At 33.4% G+C, this 24,359-nt stretch overlaps 1 protein-coding gene across 5 annotated transcripts; it reads right to left on the minus strand.

Moving 5' to 3' along the window:
- Positions 1-308: 308 nt before the first annotated feature.
- On the minus strand, positions 309-22,623 carry LOC11418867 (ubiquitin carboxyl-terminal hydrolase 12). 5 transcript variants are annotated; one of them, XM_024775564.2, is made up of 32 exons: positions 22,374-22,623; positions 22,112-22,187; positions 21,119-21,260; positions 20,849-21,006; positions 16,757-17,022; positions 16,455-16,673; positions 16,224-16,332; positions 16,021-16,136; positions 15,803-15,901; positions 15,325-15,434; positions 13,899-13,973; positions 13,208-13,286; positions 12,924-13,070; positions 12,758-12,838; positions 12,510-12,629; positions 11,643-11,765; positions 9,523-9,600; positions 9,308-9,396; positions 8,969-9,077; positions 8,808-8,876; positions 8,475-8,588; positions 5,581-5,636; positions 5,301-5,478; positions 5,053-5,163; positions 4,905-4,970; positions 4,456-4,521; positions 3,577-3,642; positions 2,624-2,710; positions 2,357-2,473; positions 1,403-1,477; positions 1,171-1,257; positions 309-856 (listed from the first exon to the last, which is right to left on the minus strand). In XM_024775564.2, exons 1-32 carry the CDS (start codon positions 22,401-22,403, stop codon positions 815-817), a joined length of 3,360 nt encoding a protein of 1,119 aa, XP_024631332.1. In that variant the 5' UTR covers positions 22,404-22,623; the 3' UTR covers positions 309-814. The 5 variants fall into 5 exon arrangements, with proteins under 5 accessions (XP_024631332.1, XP_024631331.1, XP_024631330.1 ...); XM_024775563.2 differs by having other exon boundaries at positions 21,119-21,263; XM_024775562.2 differs by having other exon boundaries at positions 22,112-22,193.
- Between the last annotated feature and the right edge of the window lie 1,736 nt (positions 22,624-24,359).

Genomic DNA, 24,359 nt, shown 5'->3' on the forward strand with positions numbered 1-24,359 from the left:
TTAAGTATTATCACATGTTTGCTGCTTATTCACAATCATCAAGTAACACATAAGACGCATGGTGCAAAATCAGCAAGTGGGCCCAGCGACTGTTTTAAAAAATAAAATTTGAAAAGACGTTTTTCAAAAATTAAAAATTGCAGGGACCAAAACTACCCATATTATTAGGATCAATGGCACATTTTAGCTTTATTTTAATTTGGATGATCACAAGTGTATGGATGCATCCAAATATATGTTTGCATTTCTACTTGTCGGATACATCAATTTGACACAAGGTCGAGAAGAAAGAAAAAGAAAGCTCCACCTCAGCTAATCGAAGACTTTCAATAAAAGGCAATGTGGTCCTTTAATTAACACAGCTTTAGGCCTCAAAAAAATTAAGGTGAAAAGAGCACAAGAAAATCTTTACAAGTTAGACCCTGTAGGAAACATATATATAGACATTTCCCAACAACTTGAAGCGCCGTCTCCAACTAAAGCAAAGTGAAAATCCCTCAATGGGTGAATCGGGCAATAGAAAACATTCAAGTATACCTATGCCTATACTTTCTATACAAAACCCAACCCAAAATCTTATGTACTGAATGACAGGAATATAAAATCAACCTCCTGAACACCTAAAATTGCTCCGGAGTAAATGTGTTTAAATCACTATTCAAGGGCTATACTCAGCACATCCTCGGCTGAACAGAAAAATGGACTTGCACAGACTACATTTCGTTACGCTTCTTTTTACCACCACGAGAAAGCTTCCACAGCAGCTGGACATAGTACTACCAAATTGACAGGTCAAGATGATACAAGCTTTTCTCTAGTTGTAGATTTTTATTGGTTTATCAAACGCATGACGATTCTGCAAAATTGAGAAATAACAATAAATTGAGAAATAATCATAACAGGCTTCTAAAACCAATAAATGAAATTAATTCCAGTGAAATTAGAATCATCTGTCCATTATTATATTGTAAACTAACATACCCCAAGTGCGACTAAAACTCAATTACCAATTATTGTGTGCCTAATAATGGCTGCTCTATTTTCTTATAAATTAAGAACAGAAGTTTTGTGACAAGGCTCTATTTTCTTATCAATTACCAATTATTTTCATGACAAGGCTCATATTATCCCTCAAACAAAGGAGGAACTAGTTTCCTGATAATATTTTACCTGATTGGCTGTGTATGATCTTTTAGGTGAATTGTCAGTGTGCTCCAGTCCAAGATATTGCTCCCATGCGCCGTAGATGTCCCTTCTCTGAACAACCAAACAATATTATGTTATTATCAAATCTAGTAGAAAACTGAAGAAACCGACCCCTAACTCCATGAACATCCACTCAAGCTCAGAAACAGGTCACAAATAAAAGGTGGAATTAGAGAGCAAAGGAAATTGAAATTACCTGAAACCGACTGGAAATAATATCTGAATCTTGAAGGTACTCAGGACGTCCAAGTGAGACAAACGCAAACTTCCACTGCAGGGAACAGGCAGAGAAGAAAGAATTTAAAAAATTGTATTATTGAAAACCTAAAGTAATCATGCAGACCTGATATGTTGAGACATCATTTTAATAGATTATCTATTTGCAAATACAAATTATTTATATACATATCTGACAAAACCACAGCATACAGAAAATGCTTCAAACACTAACAAGCCCCAGTATCACACTGAAAACAAAATACCCAAGTTCCAAAATTAACTTGAGCTCAAATATTTTAAGAAATGTTTCAAAATCAGTTCACACTAAAATCCTCCCCCAAGCATTCATTAAACTTCCCCCCAAGCAACCATGTGTGTTCCTAAAATCCTCAACACGCTCCAATTTTTATTCAGAGTTTTTTAATTCAAATTCAAATGGATGTCTATCATAGCTTCCTTTTCTTAAGTTTTGCCCCAAATAACACCGTATTAAGTTCATACAATAACTAATATACCTCTACAAACTGAATTAAAAAAAAACAGTTATAAGTGTCATACGATACAAGTGAATCAAATGTCGATTTAAAACAAAACTAAACCCACTCTATATAAAGTGTTGTGCATATCTTTTTCTGCATGAATCAAAACATGTATTTCAAATTCAATTCATTTGAAGCAGTGATGAATCTGGAAATTTTATGTTGTGGGGGCAGTTCATATACATGAATTATTTTGATGTCCGTATATAATATTTTAGTTTATGTCTTTAGATCTCACTAGTTTTTTCTAAATAAAATGACATTTTTATTCATATATCTTACCTGCTAATAACAAGTCCATTATACACGATTAACCAACATCTTGAAAGTTGCATCAGAATGAAAAACAGTTAAATAGGAGCAGATAATTCAATCACATTCGCAATATTTACCTTCAAAAACTCCTCATTTGGAACTTGCAACTTCTTTTGTACCCGCAATTTGACATCAGCTAAAGTCTCACCCTCACGGATAACCAAGAAGAAAGGGTCTCCAAAGTTCTGAACATGCTGATATTCCCAAAGTACCACCAGAACATAACATTTGAAAGTTTTAGAGGTAGTGACAAATGTAGATTGGTTGAAAAGGAATTTAATTTTAGAAGTATTTTGAGCACTAAATAAAAAAAAAGTATAGACTGCAAAGCCATTTAGTCTAACCATCTGATTTTGAGCAGTATCTTTCAAAAAATGATAAACATGTATCATCCGATCATGAGGACCAAGGCTTTTCTCTTCTTCCGGGATCTGCGGCAACAAAAAATCCATATAAAACTTGTACCAAAAAACTTATTTCAAGAATAATGTGTGGGGAAAAGTATGACATTGCAGAAAAATTGATATTGACGATAAACTCAAGAATAATGTGTGGGAAAAAGTATGACATTGCAGAAAACTCTAAGCAAAAACTAGTTTTTATAATAGTTTAGTTTAGTATAATCCAATTTTTTCTAAATATGAGACAGATACATGTACATTCATAATGTTTTCGTTTGTCATATGTTAAATTTTATAGATGTTGATGTTATTTAAATTTATGTTCTGCTTATTGTGATGTAACGCAAGTGCTCACTAAGCACGAAGGTTTTCCCTACCTTGGATTGGAACGTCATCCCTTCACCCTAAATATTGTCATCTATAATAAAAATGTTATTATGTTATAAAAACCAAATTATCGAATCCAAAGCAGTACAGTATTTAACAGAACAGATTTGTTCATATTTAATATAGAAATCAATTCAAACTGCAACATGTTTTTATTTATTGATGGGATGACTTTTGGCTTAAAATTAATCCAGACTATTAGGTTTTTATATTGGGCCTAACTTATCGCCACAAAACTACTATTTTATATTGGGCCTTCCAGACTATAGTGAAGCCAAAAGCATTAGAGAACATGGGGCAGGTTGAGTTGTATAGCAATTATCTCACACCCTACAATAAATTTATAGGGTGTGAGATAAAAAGGGAAGTGAATGAATAAGGTTTAATATGACTGATGATTTGGGTAGACCATCATCTGGCATTTCCAATATCTCAAGTCCAAATTCTAAATAATAACAGTTTGTCCCAACAACAAAACGATATATCATTATAAAACATCAAATATTTACCTCCTCTGCTCGTAATGTCCAATAATGATCATTAATATTCTCAATCTTCTCATTGACATGAAAAATCTGCAATAGATAGATCATACGATATGATGAGAATTACTAAAAACATCAGTCATTATCCGTTGTTTAGAACCAATGAAAACAAAAGCACATAACTGATATTATAGAAAAATATGCATTGAGTTATAGATGTAAGATGTCTAAAATAAAAAGCAACAACTAGGTTGTCAATGTAACACATAAATCTATCATGTTACGACTTTATTTTATGTAGCTTATTCAATAAACCTGCAAGCTTATGGTCATGGAAAAGGAAGTATTTCCCATCATAAGAGATAGAAAACAATGATGATAAGTATTTAAGCACTTGGTGAACCCACCCACAAAAGCTAGCTATAAAGGGGGAAGAAGACCAAGTCACTTAAATACTCCACCAGGCATCCCATCTTACTTGATTTTGAACTAACATACCGATTGCATTAAGAGTATTATTAGTTAAAGCAGCACCTAATGGTCATTTCACAACCGTCCCTGACGGTTATTAATTAAAGCAGCACCTACTGGTCCATGACGGGATTTTAACTATGTCCCTTGAGGCTAAACTCGTCGGGTCCCAATTTGGAAGGAGGACTATAGTAACTGCATTAAGAGCAGGCTAAATTACTGATATTTTCCCAATCTGACACTTGCCACTTTACAACTCTAGGATTGCAAGAGTGCTTCTCCCTATTAGGGGTGTGGCTTCCAGGAACACCACATGAATAGACATTTTGCCTCGTAAAGATACTGAACCATCAACTAGCATACTCTAGGAAATCATGTTTACTGATAATGGCTTTCAAAGTAAAAAATTCAAAATCTATGTATTATCTTCACCTTATAGATCTTGTGATTAAATACTTCAACCAATCTAAGTTCCGCATCAGGATGTGATAAATCTACCTGTTTCAGAGGGAAAATATATTAGTTAGAAACTCCATTAATGCAGCAGTCACAAGTGTTTAGCACAATAACACAAAAAATAAATCTTAAAACATTTTCTTGTTAAGCGTAGTGGAGATGAGGATGTTGTGTTGGATGTGTGTGGTAAGACTAGATGGGATAGGATTGGAAATCATGTCAATTAGGCGTTTATTTTGATCTCATATATTACAGTCAGCTATGGTCTGATTAAGACAGAAATCTTCTATTAAAATACCAAAATATAATACTAGGAAAAAAATAATCATCTAAGTATTTGACTAGGCAGACAAAACCAAAAAAACATGTCTAATCATGTGAACAAATCTGTCTGTGCCTATAACTCACGTGGTTTGGTGTATTACCTTTGATTTTAGATCATTAATTACATCTGCCACAGTACTGTGCTTCTGTAATCTAATTATCATCACCTGAACAGGGATAACTTGGTTAGAAATATAAATATAAAATTAGTAAAGTAAATAACTCCGAAAAGGAAAAGCAACCACCGACAGTACTAACTTCATCCTTGGCATCATGATGGAAAGCAATCTTCAGCGTTTTTAGGTTTTGCAATTCCGGAAGAGGAATATCCAGTACTTCATAGTATAGAATATCAGAAGCCTAGACATAAAATCGAATAAAATAGTTTAACATAATGAAAGCCAACGAAAAACCCAAACCTGGTTTACGTCCATTCAACACTGCATAGATTCTAAGATGTAACTGCGTCTTTTTAAAAATGCAGCGCAATTAATAACCTGATTGTAGTGAACCAGCATTTCAGACAAATGATCCACTCCTCGGTACTTGATAGGCTGTGGTTTAGGTTGCTGGGAGTAGCAGTTATGAGATGTAAGTCTGATTTTAGAAGGATCATTTAAACCAAGATGTTGGGAGACTCTTTCTACAACATCATCATAAGTGTGAAGCTTTGACCTAGTTCATGACAGATCAAATATGAACTACCAGAGATATGCTACAGTTAACATAAAATGACTTTAATATAACAAAATAATTGTATGCTCGAGAGAAACTCACAGCTCAAGACTGAACTCATCTTCCTTGGGTTTCTCCAAAAACCTAAAGCGAACAACCTGCACATGAAAGCAAATTAATTAATTGAAAAGGACTTCAAATATTAGGCTATACAGAACTAGTACCCAAAACGTAAGATTATTTTCAGTATATATGATGTTTAATCAGTGCAAAGGAATGTAGAATCAAATCAAATACAAAGAGCCAGTTAATACAATCTGTAAAGATATGTTATTTGTGTGAACTCTGTGTAAATTGTGTGTCTATAATGTGATCACGCCCTTCTATTTTTAATGGTTTTACAATGAATACGTTGAATGCATTATGAATCACAAGCGAAAAGCAAGATGGCTACAGAAGGACTTTTAGAATCCAAAAGGGTTACGAAGACGGAAATTATTATTTGGACCAAGTAAAACCTCAAGGACTAGTAAAAAAATGTCCAAAAGAATCAAAAGACACATCCAACCGTCTGAATGAGCAGAACATTAGAGAAGTTAGATAAATGTATTAAAAAGGAGCTGCAACTCGATGTGCATGGTGGACTCTGAAATAATTGAGAGTCAGTTTCGTAAAACACTATTCCTGTAATTCTGTCAAAAAACACTAAAAATTAAACATGATTACATCCTACTCACATATCACTATTCCTGCAGACCTCTCTTTCAATCCTAATCAAAGTTTTTTGTAACAACAACCAAATTGAATTCACCACACACACCACCAAGGTGCTATTCCAGGACAACTCTTGTGTTATTTAAGTTTACCATTCAACTCTCCACAATTTATATAGCAATCTTAGTGACATTGTAATTTTCCCTGCTAAAGATTGCATTACACAAAACTTCCAAAGACTTGGTTTTATATGGACATATGCTAATGATTAAAAGAATTTACAAATCTAGGATGTGTTTCTATTTACCGGATATGTTTAATGTTCTGTTTATTATTTATGCTACTTTGAACATGTCATGTCCACATCTGGTTCTGCATATTCAAATTCCAGGAATTGACGTTCATAAATACAACTCTTGTTCATCTGATACTGGCAGTCCACTTATGATATACATCACAATAAGGAAACCTAAAGAAATTATCATAGGAAATCCCCATTGGAAATAGATTGTATTGCAAACAAATTTCCGCCGAATCATAATATTGAAAAGGGTCTGGGTATGTTATAGTCAAGTTATGGGTATAAAGTTCCTCCTTGAGTAACAAATAAATACTGGGAAAAGATGCCAAGTTTGGTTGATATGATTGCTAAAGATCTATGACAGTGATGGAATAAATTAACGAAACTACTGGAGTTATGAATACTAGGAAAAAGATGTCAAGTTTTGCTGCTGTGATTGCTAAAAGATCTAGGGCAGTTTTCGAATAAATGAATGAGTACTCCTGGAGTGGTAATCTTCATGGTTAAGTTTATAGTAGGCTGTGAGACGAAAGCATCAAAAGACAATCTTTATAATAGGCCATTATTAGTCCTAACTCTCAACTATTCCGACAACTATTATTGTAATTACTTTTACTGTATAAACAATTCAAGACCGAAGTAATCAAGTGTGAAAGTATTACTCCATTACTTTATAAAGTATTATTATTATTACAGAATCCACACCCCAATACATGAGAGAAAGTTCAGAGAAAAAGAGGATAGAATAGCTGCAAGGCTTTTCCCCTCCAAGATTCCAAAGCTTGGTCTTTCCCTACAAATTTATAATCAATAACCGCCTACCCTCCCTTTTCCAATCACTTGTATATTTATTCTAATTACATAAATATAACTGCCATAATTAAGAAATCGGTCCAACCCTCTTGGGTCTTATATTATATTGCTTACTAATAATTGGTCTAACAGACTGATGACAGTTTAGCACAGCTATAACAAAAAGCTAACCGCATAACTAATTGTCAGATGGGCTTAATTAACTGAAGAAGCACTAACCCATGCTAATTTTGCAGAAGCAATACTCTACAAGACGGATAAACGAGGGGAATTATACATACTCCTTGAAATGAGAGTAAGAAGGATGAGAAGTTTTTATTGGGATTTTAGGATTTAAGTCAACAACTTATAAAGTCTGGGATCAACTTGAGATAGATCGGAGGGTCTAAATTGCTCGAGGAAATCCTCGGTGTTATACAGACCCTAATAGGAGACTTTTTAAAATAGGAAATATCTTTTAACACTGTCCAAACCAAGAACACTGCAAAACCCCCAGTACAGCATGCCCATTTCATCCACATTCATTATTCGGATACATTGCCAAAGGTAAGAAGATAAAGAATTATCCATCTTCATCTCTTACAAAAACAAGCCACTTTGAAAGTAGCAAGCTGCCTAGACTCTTGGTGCAAATTTGGATCTGTAGGAGGAGGAGCACTGCTAATCACACCAATCTAGAACATTCCTTTCACATGGATGGTGTTTAGCGTGTCAGGAACCTTAATTATGGTATAATAAAAAATAATTCCCAAAACTGGGCAGAATTGAATGGACAGAGGAACAAAATTGTATTGAAAAATTGAGAAAGGGTAAAGAGAGTAGGAGAGAATATTTCCTCCAAAGGTTTCCCCTCACGATAGAGTCACTACTCTATTCACAAATTTTACAATGATCAATGATAGCTCTCTAACTCCATAATTCCCTTATTCCCTAATAATATAAATACTTCTCTAACTAAACAAATAACTAAGTTTCTAACTAATTCTCCCTATTCTAACTCCTAAAAGATAGAGATCAGAGAAGTGTCCACAACAATTACATTAATTATTTTTCATTGTACATGCTTCTTCATAGAGCATGAAGACATAGAAATAGAGGAAACAGCGACTTAAAAGTTAAATATCAGAGAAAAAGAAATTATAGGCCAATTAAAATAAGTAGTACATACTTGACGGTTTTGCACATATTCAAAGAATGAAGGAACATCTGGATAACAATATTGCTGCTGTCCATCGCCAGCTGGAGGAGACTTCTGAAAGCAAATAATATCACCATCCTCTAGCTGCTCAAAACACAACCATGCAAACAAAAGTTACAATCTTAACTGCAAATATATATATATATATATATATATATATATATATATGGATAAATCTAATGCCAAATATTGACTGATATATATAAATCTAAAGCCAAATAATGAACACTTAAGCAAAAATAAGAAATATAAAAAACATGTAACATTCTCGAAAGCACTGGAAAACCAGTATATAATTTATACCTGATTGTCACGAAAAGTGGACTTCTGGTCAACATGTTCGCACATGATTTTGGGATCAAATTTTATTTCCTGAATATGCACAACGGAATGTAAGCAGTGTCGCGCTATATTGATATTTCAATCATGGAAGATAATTATAAAAGAAATGCAGATTGACTAACCTCAAACAAATCAATTTCTTCATCCGGATCAAATCCAGCCATTTCATTTAGTTTCTTCAATATATCTACTGGCTTTCTGCTACCCACCACGAAAAGCCTCCCAACATACCTGACAAAACAAAAGAAAATATATTTTATTAATTTAATGGAGTTACAATCCTAATCAGTGCTGTCAAATTGTCACCATGGCACTATCATCGTGTTACAACATGGGGATACTGAGCCAGCCACCATACGCTGCAACACCTCAAGTTCATATTTATATGAAAGATGTTTGGTTGGCCGCAGTAATCTGCCAATGAAAATACTAATCCTACTTGCAATTGGTAAAGCACGTACCTAAGCTTCTGACTTGAAGGTTCATAAAGTTTAAAGAATAGCAACAACTCCTCTTTCAGCTTCTCAGGAGGAGGAATAGGACGCAAATCCTAATTCATTGTGCAATGCATAAATAACAAATCCATGTCAGTAGTGACCCAGTTGGAAAGGAGGGAAAAATACTAATAGCAACAACTACACTATTGGAAAGATGCAATGACTAAAAAAAACATTACCTGCCCCATTTCTATTTCCAAAAATAACTTTAACTCTCCATTATTTGCCTTATTGGAAACTTCCCTCAACTGTCCAACCTAAAATGATAAAAATCGTATGTCACAAATAGTTATCAAGAAGGTAACCATTAAATATACACTTCAAAAAAAAACTTACTCTCACTCCCTTATTCATTTATCAAATTATTTATTAAACCCTTTTATCATGTCATTATCAATAAATATTGGAAGAATATGAATTCATTTCAGGAGTTGAGAGGTGGAATAAAAATTATCAGACAACATCAATACATTTATGTTTAAGAAAGGAATAAAAATTATCAGACAACATTAATACATTTATGTTTAAGAAAAGACATCCAGAACACAGGTCACAAACACGTTAAGACATGTTTTAAGATTGGCTTATGAACAATTTATTTTGGGCTTCTTTACTAACAGTTATTTTTTAAGGTGTTTGGGATAGGGGTGGAAACAGGCCTAGGCTTTGCAAGGCCTAAGCTTGGTCTGGTCATAAAATGTCTTGGGCCTATTTTTAAGTCTAGCTTTTTTGAAAGTCTGGTATGGCTTGTTAGCCTACTCAAAAGCCTATTTCATATGAACGTGATTAAATAAGTAATCTGACTTATGTTTAAATAGACTAATGAACTGATAGACCAATGATTTTAAGCTCCCCATTTTGATATTTAACACGACACTTTAGAGAATCATACTATATATGATATCATATTTCAATTCTATTCATAACTATATTTAAATATGAGAAAAACTAGTGTAGGTTGATAAACTTAAATTACTGAAAAGGGTGGCAAATTTATTATTCAATCCAGAATACAAAATTTAATATAATAGTAGTAAAATAATATTATTCATATTTACTTAAATAGGCCGGCCTGTAAGGACTAAAAGGTTTTATTTAACGGCATGTGGCCTGACCTGTTAAGCTAAATAGGCTTCTAACAAAATCATTACCCATCTCTAATAAAGAAAAAACTCTGGCATGGGCCTGAGTAGGCTAGGTTGTAGCCCCCTGTCAGTCGGTCTGGTCTATCCATACCCCTACTTGGGAGCACTTACGGAGCAGCTTATGATATATGCTCAAAATAAGTTGGTTGTATTTAGCTAATCTATACAAGCTCTCCAGGATCAGCTTATTAAAACAGTTTATTACTTATATAAAAGTAGTCCGACCATATTTTCCCTTTGACTATAGAAGTAACTTATACACATCAGCCCTTGTGTGATAAGCGTTTTTCCTATAAAGATTCCATGGTTAATTGATCATACATTGTGGTATCAGAAACTATATTGGTATATGTTAGGTGTCTATTAGCTGGGGTTTATAAGTAACAAACCTGCAATTAGTGAAGTATATAGAGGAGGAATAAGAATGAGCTAATGGTACAATGGCTAAATACATTGTTAAATAGAGTAATCAACAAAAAATCTTCAATGAAAATATTGAAAGTAGGACTTATTAGGAGAGTAAGGAAAAGTTTGAAGGTTATAAATAGTAAGGGAAATGAGAATGAAATTATCTCTGTATTTATGATAGAATTGGGACCTTAGAATACAGACCTCCAGACCATCGAAGATCTGGATCAGCAATACAATAGTCAGGGGAAGTTTCCTTATTTTTCTCAATAAATCCCAAGTTCTCATTAGTATAGAAGTTCAAAAAATATAAGAAAATATCACAATAAAACTAAAAGCATACTAAGCGTCTCACACTGATACAAACATCAAGACCCAGTTACTATTTTAAAGTGTCTGGGCTTCATTGGATGTCTGATACTAAATCTCAATAAACTATCAGTTCCCTTCTACCAAAAAGATAAACTACCAGGTCCCTACAATTTTACAATACGGTCAACATGAACATGACACTGTATTTTAGTAAATAAAAATAATTTATCTACATTTCGTTGATAATAGACTTGTGGTTGCGGATCAATTTTTGGTTAGCAAGTACCAAAAAAATCAGTCTTCAAAATCACACACTACCATGGTTAAAAGTGAGGTTATCAGAACGAAGACCAAACTCATAGAGACTTTACAGCCACCCTGCTATTTATGAAATAATGAAACACATAACATTGGAAGTTCATTGATCTACTTACTGCCTGTGCTTCCTCCTGAGCTGTCACTGGTCTACTTGGCCGAAATGTATGGTTTTGGCGCTTTGCCCACATCCAAAAACGTTGGTACTCAACTGGTATGCCAAACTCTTTCGCAACTTCTTCCTGATCAAAGCTTCATTATCAGAAAGATATGCAATAAATTCAAATAATAATTAGTTTTATAGGGCATCTAAATCCAAATAGATCAACAATACCAAAGGATGACGAAGTAAACAATGAATGTGACACTATGATGTCTAGTGTTTATTCGGGAAAGAAGGGTACAACATTGAAACAATAGAAGCTTGTAACTACTTAAGATAATCACATGAACTGACTAGCCCCATGTTTGGACAAACTTCAATCAGAAATCTAATTAATTAAAAATAATGTTCCTAAATCCTATTATGATTTGCAAAGTTGAAAACAACACAGAAAATCAAAGAGATGGAGCAGAATCCAAAACAAAGAATAATTTAACATGATTCACCAAATGCAGGCTACATCCAATAGGCAACTGACAGCAAAAATTTCAGTGTGTGAATACAGATGCAGCAACAGAGATTTACATAGGAATTACAAAGTTTTCTCACTCATTCCTTTTCAGAAGGATCTCTCAATTTCATAGAACTTATATCTCTTGATCACACAGAAGACCCAGAACGATTTTTTTCCACTCTTTCAGTTCTAGTTAAACAGATGACAAAATGATACAATCATCAGACATATGGCAACAATCGCAAGGAGACATTCACTCCATTGGCAAATATGAACAACTACTCGTGGAAAAATGGTCTAGAGTTTGAGATCAAAGCAAAATTAAGGATTGATTAGACACTAATTACATAATAAAATCATAGGTCATACCTTGAAAATGGTAAATGGCATCTGTTTTTGAATGCGAAAACTTCGCACTTTATCATGATCCACAAGATCAAAGAAAATATCCTTTCCGATTTGCTCGTGCAGATCATCATCACGGGCAATCTGGGGCCAACAGATGAATAAAATAAAATTGAATGTCACCTTACGAACTCTTCTTATCAATATCATACAAAGCACCCAAAAGAGAAAAAAAATGATGACAACTGGAAAGGGAGAGCTAGAGTTGTGACCTTTACAATGGTGTACAAATGAGCCTCAGCCTTTTCCTTCTTCTTCTTCTCTTTTTCCTCTTGTTCTTTCTTTAACCTTATCTAAAATGTATTGTTGAAAAGGAAGTATGTTAAGTTGAAAATACAAGATAAAAATCATATGAAATCAGTGAATCAGACAGCTTACTTGAAGGTGCCTGGCAATGTCCTTCTCATCCACATTACAAATTATCTTATCCTTGTCACTTTCACGAACATAGACAAGCATGTAAGCATTTGAGTACTTTGTAAATTTAAAAGGAGAGTTGTTGAACCCAGGATTTGTAAGAGGTAACTGTCAATAACAAAAAGATAAAGCAAATAAAAACAAGCATTAATATGTCAAAAACAAACCAGAAATCAACAACACAACAAATACCAAAAACAAAACAACAATAGAGAGAAGTCAAACAAATGCAAACAGAATATTACCTCTTCTTCACCACCATACTGCTCTTCTAAAGCCCTGTTTGTATCTTCTTTTGTTACCCGTTCATCATCGAATTTAAACCTGAAAACACGCAAGTTACATTTTCTTTTCAAAATTAAAGTCATGAACAAAAAACATGGATATAATATACTAGATTCAACAACGCCACAGCAGCTTATATCAGTATCTCAAATTGTCAATTCATGCTACATATGCGGCACAATGTACAGAAACCATAAACAAAAATGATGAAACTTTTACCAAATAATCCAGATACAAGGACAGTTTTTCACAATATTATTTCAATTAACGATAAAAAAGGATATGGAACTTTGTGGTTTAAGTCAATCCAGTCAAAGTAAAACCAATCATTTAAAAATGGCTACCATATTCAAAATGTGACTGAATTTACAATTGTGTCTTACACACCCAGTTTTGGCAAGAGATTTAACAAAACTGAAACAAAAGATTATCAAAGCAAAAAGAAAAACTAATTAACAATTCCCTTTGATCCTGCAATATCAACAAAAAATAAAAAAGCATATCCCAAAACTGAGCACATTAACAGCAATATTGCTCTTCTACAATATCAACAAAAAACATATCCCAAAACTGAACACATTGACAGCAATATTGCTCTTGGTAATCTATAAAAGCTATCAGTATTAAAAACATCCGTAGACTGGATCATACCACTGATTTGAAAGAGTCGGGCGTATATAAGCATAGTAGTGTCCACCATGAACTCCACCGCTGTGAACCAAAACACTGCAAACAAACAATGAGCAGTTATTGGTCACTGCAATATATTGTAAGTTTTTTAAATAATCATTCAATATATACATATAATATAATAAGTGGATTCAGTTTTGGTCATCAATAGATAGTCCAATTATAAAGTTATAAAGTTATCCGATACAAATTGGCTACCTAGAAGCGAAGTCAATATTTTATCAGTCGGATGCTTAACAACCTACCACACCCAAGTATTCTTTGTTGCATCACTACGAAGATATTTCATGACTAGTCACACAAAACTAATATATGCAATCCTAATATATTTTCCGGACTACCTTTCTGTAACTCCTTCATGAGCACATTGTGTTTAGCTATTCCTTATAGCCTTAGGCTAATATATATAATATGATAATAACATGAGCTTGAATATATAATATGGTAATAGTATGAGCTTGATTGTCTTTGAATATATAATTTGGTAACAATATGAGCTTGATTGTCTTCAAAGTATCCTGGCTTAGCAAAAATTCAGCACGTAGACATAATGAAGCTTCTTGCCAAAACACTAAGCTGCACTTCCTAATGGGTTGTAGTACCGTAGAATCCATGATAGTCAGTCCAATTAAGAACCGACTATTCTAAAACTTAAAGTTCTTGGTTGAAGATGCACGAAGGGTTTAATTGCATCTCTTAACACACACCCTCACCCCGAACCATTTAGGCTTAAAGCACAATGTTCTCTAATCAATTTTCACTATGTGCTGAAATACAAGGTTAGTTTAGAGGGGGCAGTAACTACTGAAATCCTAATAAATATGTCATGGAGGCTCCAATACCAGGTCAAGCACCCACTATCCCAAAAGATTATGCCATTAAGCAAGGGTGCATGAGTAGTTTTTATCACATCTCGAAAGTCTAAACAAATCCATTAATTGAATTTGCTGTCAACGTAATCCATAAAGACCATGCTAAAATTTAAGTCAGGAAGATGTCAACAATAATGACCGAAAGAAAGTTATTATTGGACTATGGGTTATAGGGACACTCCAAATTTTTTGCCGTGGGCGTGATAAGGTGTAATGAAAGTCCCACAATAGTTAATGTTACAGATATGACCTAAATATTGATTTCATCCATGTTTCAGAATGTTTTCCTCTTTAAGGACAAAACTTCCATTGTCCATCCATGTTTCTATTGTGCTAATTGAGTATGAACTAGCTTTCCATTCCAAATTTTCTACCTACCCATTTTCCCCCAATTCAAACAAGCATTATAAAGAAAAATGTTTGCATAGTCAGATACGTGAAAGAGTCATCAAATCAAACAGAAAAAAAAATTGATATCCTTATATTTAAAATCAACAAAGTAAATTTTCCAATACCTGTGAAGTGTATAAAGGTTGCGAATACTTCTGTCTGCGTCAGGAGATAGATACTTCCCATCATCCCTATCAAGATCTAATTGTAAGGGGAACTCATAGCGGTCATTGATCTGTTTGCAATCAAGTTAATGGCCATTAAAGTTACAGGCGTCGAAGAGTAAGAGATTATTAATGCAGTACTAAACCAACAAAACAAAAATCATTCATTTTATTCACATCCAGTGGCAAAATAATCATCAAAGTAAAACACAGACACACAACAAATATTTAAACACCAGAGTAGGAAAAGAAGTTTGGTGAGAAACAAATATTACAGGGTCAAATTCACAGAACCCCGAAATGGATATTTACTATTGGAACGTTAAAGCATGGATGAAGGCTGCATTACTACCAGCAAGAAAATAAAATAAAAAGTATAAATGTATACAAGAATATCAAAGGTGAAGGGTTTTTATTGAATTTTTAATCCAATACTAACCTTTACCATAGTGTCTCGTGCAAAATCATACTCAAACCGTTTTAACTGAAGCTGAAGAACAGGTGGAAAATCAATGAACAATACACCCTTTCTTGCTTCCTGAAAATGAAATCACAATCATGATGTAAAAAAATAACCAATCTAAAATATGAAAAAATAGTAGGTAATGAAGTTCATTCTGACAACCAAAAGCTAAAATACATGGTTAAAGATTTCACCTGTAAACCATACTGCTCTGCATGATACTTGTTATCACCCTCAAGCTGTTCTACTTCCACATACTTATCAAAAGAAGCATACACATCTGTACAGCCTTTGACATCAAGCTGAAGATCTACAATCAAATAATTGAAAATCAGAAGGTCTGCGAATAGAAGAATGATGTGTAAACAATGGCATCCTAAAGCCAAAAAATACCTACCATAAAATGATTCTTTTCTTGTTGATTTATAATCCACATTCATGCATTCAATATAGTTCATATGGTGGCCTTCAAACAACTTCTGTATAGTGCCTTCCACAACAGTTCCCTGAAAAGTGGAAGCCTCAATAAATAATCTTCGAGACATTATACGCAAGTATGAATTATCTACAGTAAAATCTAATTTACATACAAAATAACTATGAGAAACAACCATTAAAAAACCTTTACCTTCATTTTGTCTTCTAGCTTTTCACAGAGAACCCTGTTAAGTTCTTGGACATCATGCTGCATGAATGAATCATAAGTATCCCATCCAAAAGATTTGGTTAACTCTTTTGTTGATACACTGCTGTCATTATACTGCAACTTGTAAAACAAACTCTGTAATGCCAGAGGGATGCTCCCAGATGGCATATCATTTTCAGTCGTGGGCATATGGTACACAGCCTGAACAAACAATATTAAACATAAGGCACATCCTTCTTTCGAAAAGAAAAAAAATTAAAAAAAGTCATACCCTACTGACTAACCTTTCTGAAATAAGGAATGTGATACAGTGTCTGAAGAAGAGAATTCATGTAACAAGTAGCTCCTTGGTTTTTCAAACCGACACAACCAGTTTCTTTTTTTGAGTCATGTGCCCAGTAATCAAGATCTTTGCGCACATTCACATCAGCCTCAAGTATGCATCTGTCTTCCACAACATAGCCTCTACTAGGATCATACAATTCAGCAAGAGGCATGAAATTAGTGAAACCCCAATCACTTTCACGCGCATTAAACTGATGCTGTGTTTCTGCAATATCAAAAGGCCCAAGATTATTATTCTCTATAAATGAAAATAGAAGTGCTCCAAACAAGTTATCCTCAGAAAGACAAAAAACAAGAAAAGTACAAAAAGTAGAGAGCAATAGAGACTAAAAATCCAACATAAGTATTCAACTCCCATTATCAAACAGAGGAATTCAGTAAAGAAAAAATGGCTAGAGATTTAAAGACAGAACAGAAATACAAGGAAAAAGTAAAACAAGAAGATTTGAATTCATTAGTTTCTCAAAAATTTATGATCTTGAAAAGTGAACATTTATGGATTGTTGAGAGAAAAGGAATGAGACATGTTTCTTTAAATTGATGTGTCATGTGTGCAAACCACACAACAGAACTATGTTATATAGACATGAAGCAAAAAGTTAACAAAGATTTATAGTAATTGTTATGAACCCAAGTTTAAAGCCGGAAATAAATTGTATTATTAAATTAGAAATAGATGCATTCAGAAAATAACATTTCTAATGTCGGATCAAAAACTCCCCAAAGAAGAGACATGTCTCTCTCTTTCTTAATCTCTTAGGTTCCAACAAACGATTACTCTGAATGCCTTTCCCTCCATCCCTTCTCCCTAAATGCCCGGATCCTCCTGTAACAAACTGCTACATCAGCTAATGTAACCTATTTCCTATCCAGCCCACTTGTTTGGTGTATGCCCAAACTGGATGTCTAACACTACCCGCCGCTAGAAAAATAGCCTTGTCCTCAAGGCTGTGATAAAAAATAAATAAATATATTAAAAAAAAAGGCTTTTGAAAACAGAGTTATTTCTCCAGCCTATGACCAGAGGAAGAGATCTTTGTGACTCTTCTTAAAGTAACCCGGGCAAGACCATGGAATAACCTCAATTGTAACCAATATCCCTTAAAAATCACATGTAGATGTCGTCCTTGCAAGTAAAGTAATTGGTCAGCTATACATGTCATCTTCTACGTTGAATTATCGAATTTATCATTCCATCCTATTTCATTAAAGCACCAACTAAAACTCCTATGTATTTTTATTGTACTTTAGTTCATGATCTTTCTTAGAAAAAACATTCCAGTGTTCATGCAATTGAAAAAAATACTTGACTTGCAAAGCTTGAAAAAGTGTTATAATTTTGTCATTTATAATCTTTGACTAGCAAATAATTAGTGTGTATCGGAAAGACTTGTGTTTGAATCAAAAAAAAAAAGGGGGAAAGAATTGTGTGAGGTCTAAAAAACTGCAGCAAATCATTTGTGTTAATCCTGCATTCCTGCTAAGAATAGTTGTTCAAACAAAGCACTTAAACTTGTATGGAAGATATTGTCAAGAAGGAACCTTTGTCAGCTTAAATTTGAGTGCGAAATTGGAATAGAAATTCACAGGGGACAAAAGAGACTGGACAAAAAAACAAGCAGAACGACTCCTGCCAATTACAATGATACCATTTAAATACTTGACTCAAAATAACCTACAACAACATCCTAACTTTACCACTCTCGGTAATCTTGCAACATAGATCAAACGATGCTAATGCTATAATTAATTTTAATGAGTGAGTTGAATGTAAAGTGATTATGCTTGTGAATGTGTATGGTAACTCGGAAGCTAAAAATACTAGGGACTTTTGGGAGGAGAATTTTGGATGGGAGGGCTAAGTCTGTATTTTAAAATATATTCGATATTTACAAAAATTAATACTTCAATCACACTTAATTGGCTTTAAAAAATAGTTTATAGAGTCTGTAATATATGAGAGAAAAATTGACTTTAAAAAACATTTTATACTGTCCGTAATATATAAGAGAAAAGTAAGTCCTAATGACGCCTCCCCTCCAAAACCTTCCATCCAAACATAACCCGAGTGTTATTAAATATCCAATATATCAGCGCTATACCGCTATATTGTATAGGAATTTAAGATACAATCCTCTGTTAACAATGCGGAAATGCTGCGCGGCGCGGGGCGCGTAGCGGGCGCCATTTCGGCGGTGCAGCCACAAGTAAATTTAATACTAAAATACCATGCTATTAAACAAACAATCTCCTTTCATTCACTTCTCCTCAGTTTTTCACGTACAATCAAAGATTTATTTCATTTCTTCTCATTCTTCTTCTCTTGACCGTGAAAAAGGATGAAGGGTACAATTGTGCGATTTTGACCCTGATAAATGGTTTTAAGTGAATATCAGCCACTTTGACCCGATTTTGGCCACCCCGCTCCACCGAATATCGGCCGCTTCACCCGCTTTCTCCAAACGCTCCATCTTGTACCGCTGCGTCGAGTTTGGACATATTAGGCCGCTCTGCACCGCGATAGCGCCGGTAGCAGACGCTATTAACAACCAAGATACAATCTCAACATGGTATCATAGCTTATCAATTTGGGTCACCGACCAATTATACACACGCACCAAGCCCAATAGTGGTGGGCACAAGGAGGTGTATTGAGAAAAACCCAAGTCCCACATTGGATAGATAGGACTCTCGATGAGAGTTCGTGAAAAGAGGCACTCCTCACCCTACAAAGGCCTGTTTTGTAAGGATGAGTTATGCCCAACTTCAACGGACGATACAAAATCCGATATGATTTAGCAACTTCTTTCCAAAATAGCGGTGAGATTGCACATATCGGTTATACCCATAATGGCATGAATGGAGGAATTATCAATTTTTTAGCAGTGTTCCAATCTTAATGTAATTTTTATGATAAAGCCCAAATTTTTATTTAGTTCTTACAATTTCTCATCGGATTTGTCTCGGGTAGTTCTTTTTTTGTTTGTTCTATTCCTCTATTTTTTTTCTTTTTTCTCTCGTTCTTTTTCTTAGATATCATTTACTGTTTTTTTTATCTCCTTTCCTTATTGTATGATTTCTTTCTTCTATTTTGTTCTCTGCTTCTTTTTTTTTTGTTTTCTTTCATCTATTTTGTTGATGAATTTATGCAATAATCTATGCAACTACACATCATGCTTTATCATTTGTTTGAACTATTGAGATTTTGAGTTTTATGTCAAGTCATTTTTAATTTCTGTTTATGTAGCTTTTATTTCTGCATTTTTAATATGTTTTAAGTAGTTTTTATTTGTTTGCAGCATGCTTTCTTTTATATACAATTATTTATTTAAACCATTTTGCGGCTTCCACTATTTGCCATATAAGATTTTTGATGATCTGATATAAGTAACACTGGCATATCCTTAGCTTTAAGGTAGAATTGATTTTGAAGCAAGAACCAATGTTGAAGTTGGAAGCTAAACATGACAAATGTGTGGTCAAGCCAAACCTAACAAATGTGTGGTCAAATCAAGTTTTGACTAACCAAAAGTGAATCTAGGTGGTCCAAACATGAACCAATAATAGGTTAAGTCTTCCTTAATAGTTTCGAATATAAATTTTCTTGGTCTTCCCCCAACGTCTAGCAAATAGACTATACTCCATCTAATTAATCCCTTAACTACAGAATCAATGGTTCTCCTTAACTTACTCTAATTTTATCATTTCTAATCTTATTTCACCAAGTATTTCAACCCAACATATAACCTAGGGCCATAATAAATCAAATTCAAAAGACAAATGCCAGTCAAAGCAATATATCTAGACACCAAACTGCCAAGACCCTATTGCCCTTCATTGTTTGGTCTGCATCACAATTACCCTTTCTTAATTTTTACACTGTCAACATAACAGAAGTTACAGAACTCCTATTAAGGTTCTCATACATTTAACACCTCACAAAAGGGAGCAAATTTCAGTTCTGCTGCCACTTAAATACAGCATAATCAAGAGAAATATGTCTCAGCGAAAATCAGTTGCAGAAGAATAACCTTTTCTGACGGAATATTTACTGTGAACCTGATTGACCACAGTTAAGCTGAACTGTGCAAATCTAGTCCAACCATAAGGCATTGACCCTGCATCTGCAACATCTATATACATTGACAGATGTTCAGCATTGTTCCCCTTCGGAAAGATCAGTATCCGCCTGCAAGTTTAAATTAGTATAAGTCAAAACAAAAAATAGTTTAGCACCCGCAATACACATAAATATTGAATATTATACTTTGATTAACAGCGTCAGAAGTGGACAAACATACCATTTATAGCCGCCAACAGTGAAAACATCGGAATAATGTTTCTTTGGAAGCCTCGAAAAATTGTCAATAGTCCATGTGAATCTCCCAATTGGCGGATCTTCAACTGCCACAGCATCAACTGTACTTGTGTTTTCTGCTTGAACTACTAAAAATACGAAAAGGACAAAAATCAAAACACAACAATAAAAATAAATCTAGCCGTAGCTCAGTTACACAAAACCTGTTATAAAAATGCAAGAGTCACATCACATTGTCGTCATTTTCAATAAATAAAAAGGTTTAAATATGATTTTAGTCTCTGCAAGTTTAGTATTTTTTTGTTTTATTCCTGGTAAGTTTTTTGGTTTTGATTCGGTCCAACAAATTCAAAAATTATTATTTTTAGCCTCCAATGTCATACGTGGCTCAATAAAATCATGCCACTGAAGGAACCTTTTTTGAATTTGGAGGAATGAATCTAAACTAAAAAAACTTATCAGAGTCTAAATCGAAAAAAACCAAAAATTCCAAGGACTAATATCACATTTAAACAAAATAAAACCAAAAATTCCAAGGACTAATATCACATTTAAACAAAATAAAAATCAAAACTATCAAAACCACTACAAACCCTAAAAAAATTAAATTGACATTATGTCATTCATCCACTGAACTCTCCAAAAGCATAACATTATTTCAAAAGAAAATTAAACTCTCGAAATTCAATCAACACTAAAATTTCACACACTCATTGAGTAACTTCGCCAATAACAAGAATTCAAAAGAATCACATTTAAACAAAATAAATATCAAAACAATAAAAACCACTCCAAACCCTAAAAATTCAAATTGACACCATTTCATTCCGCACATTTATCCCCTAACCTTTCCAATAACAAAAGCATTACATAAATTCAAAAGAAAATTAAACTCTCGAAATTCAATTGACATGGTAGAAATTTCACACACTCATCCAGTAAACTTCTTCTCCAACAATAACAACCATCACATTACCTTCCATAGGTTGAGGACCTTCAACAACAACAGCATCAGAGTTAGGAACAAGCATCTCAGTATCCTCTTCAAGATTCTGTTGCTACACACAAAAATTCACAAAAAATCACAAAAATTCAGATCCAGATATCTTAAACCCTAGTAATCATCATCAAACAAAAAAAAATCAAAAAAGATCGGAAATGAAAATTGCAAAAACACCAAAATGCGGAAATCAAAATCATTCGGTGAATGAAATTGAAATTGAAACGCGATTGATAACCTCTAACGGAGGAGTGGTGGTGATAGTCATGGATGAAGCGAGTGCGATTGAGAAATTCGATGAAGAGAACGATGAAGCGAGCGAAGAAACTAGGGTTTGAGAATGATGAAAGGGATTTGAAATCGCGATATAAAGAGAGAGTGATGAGAAGAGAGTGAAGAATGTGAATAATAAGCGAAGGAGAAGGGGAAGATGGGTTTTGGTTTGGGTTAGTGCTTCAGCATCAGTTGCGTTTAGTACGGAAAAGGATACTGCGGGAATTTGGTCTAAACATTGGGCTTAATTACACAAAAAATATTTTACTTTTCATTTTTACCAAAAATAATTTGGTCAAATATATGGATTTACTTGTCATATATTAAATTAGTACACACATGAATTAAAGAAAAACTATAAATTAAATAAAAAGGTTGTCAAAAAATTTAGTCAAAATTGTTTTTCAAATTAGTCTTTTTAGTTATTGATTAATTCAAAGTGTCATAAATATAAAATAATCCTTTTAAAAATAATAGAAAATATTTAATATTATATATAACTATAAAAAAAATTATTTTATAAAAAATAATAGAAAATAGAAAAATATATATAAAGTACTAATTAAAATTATATTGAATTAAAATAATGATTTATGCAAATGAGAAATATTTATAGGATGGAATGGAGTGATTGATATTCTCAATTGGGCTAAAAAAGAAAAGTATGCGCACATTCATTTAATCACGTCTCATTATTATTTTTCCAAGTTTCTAGAATATATACGTGTAAACTTTTTATAAAGATAATGCATATCAATTATACGGTTATATTTGAGGATCGACGTTCGACCCATATACAGTGTGTTTGTGGATTAACACGGCCCAAGTACTGGTGGGTTTGTGGGACCGACATTTAATCCATATTATCAAATATCAAAACATTCACCCTTACATGCCTCATGCTTGGGGCCTTGTGTATCGATATAGCTTTCAAGATGTCACTTGATCCCCAACATATATTAATACAAAAGCTCATATCTGAGTATGTAATCCCGTAACACGGGCATCATGTGCTCACCCTTAAGTATCAACACACGCCTTTAACAAGACAGCACATATCCAGGTCACGCTGACTTAGCAAGAGCAGTAAGGGTTTTAGGATTGCACATTTAGTGGTGTGGGTGGCTATTTAAACAAGGAACCTAGCCCATCGCTAAATCCAATTTTGGAGTTGATCATGCATGTATATATATGTACAGGAGAAAATTCATGATTATGACCTAATCTTTATCCATATCACTAAACCTTGAAGCAACTAAACCTACATATAGGGATGGGAATATCTCAGTCACAGCAAGAGCCTACGATATAGTATACGATACACTAGGTCAATCCAACCTTTTTTTATAAATAGACAAGGCTTTGCCTTTTTTTAGAAGTTTATTTAGCTAAAAAGATCAGGTTACATGCCATAAAATAGGCCTATCAGGTTGGCCTACTTAAGTAAATGTGAATAATATTGTTTAAGCTTTTCGCTAATTTAAGCTTATTAGTATACACAAATTTTTTGCTAATTTGAAATGAATTATTATTATATTAGTTTTTGTTAATTTGTTAACAAAAATATTAAGTTTGTTAGTATACATTAATTTAAGCTTATTGGCATACACTAATTTTGTTAATAAAAATCAGGTGAGGCTCTAAACCCTAAACACTAATATTATCATATTATATTTGTACTTTGAAATAAATTATAAATTTGTTATCCTTTTCACTAATTTTTCGCATATTCAAATGTATTATTAAAACTATAATTGAAATATGATATAATATATAGTCAATTTATCTACAAATTAATGTTAAATATCAAAAGGGAGTTTAATATCAATGATCTATTAATTCGATAGTCTATTCAAAATTAGATCACGCTACTTTTAAAGATGTTGAAATGAAATATATTTTTAAACAGACTAACAAGTCATATCAGACTGTTGGGTATTTGTGTGTTGGC

The sequence above is a fragment of the Medicago truncatula genome, chromosome 1 (genome assembly GCF_003473485.1).
Source record: "Medicago truncatula cultivar Jemalong A17 chromosome 1, MtrunA17r5.0-ANR, whole genome shotgun sequence".
Lineage (NCBI taxonomy): Eukaryota > Viridiplantae > Streptophyta > Magnoliopsida > Fabales > Fabaceae > Medicago > Medicago truncatula.

What these genes read in the sequence shown, in the direction of transcription:
- LOC11418867 (XM_024775561.2), bottom strand. Translation starts at nt 22,403, where the DNA reads ATGACTATCACCACCACTCCTCCGTTAGAG. An exon ending in TGGAAATAGAAATGGGGCAG is followed by an intron (nt 9,397 to 9,522) that starts GTAATGTTTTTT and finishes ACAATGAATTAG; the next exon opens with GATTTGCGTCCTATTCCTCC. An exon ending in CCTTCAAGTCAGAAGCTTAG is followed by an intron (nt 9,078 to 9,307) that starts GTACGTGCTTTA and finishes TTGTTTTGTCAG; the next exon opens with GTATGTTGGGAGGCTTTTCG.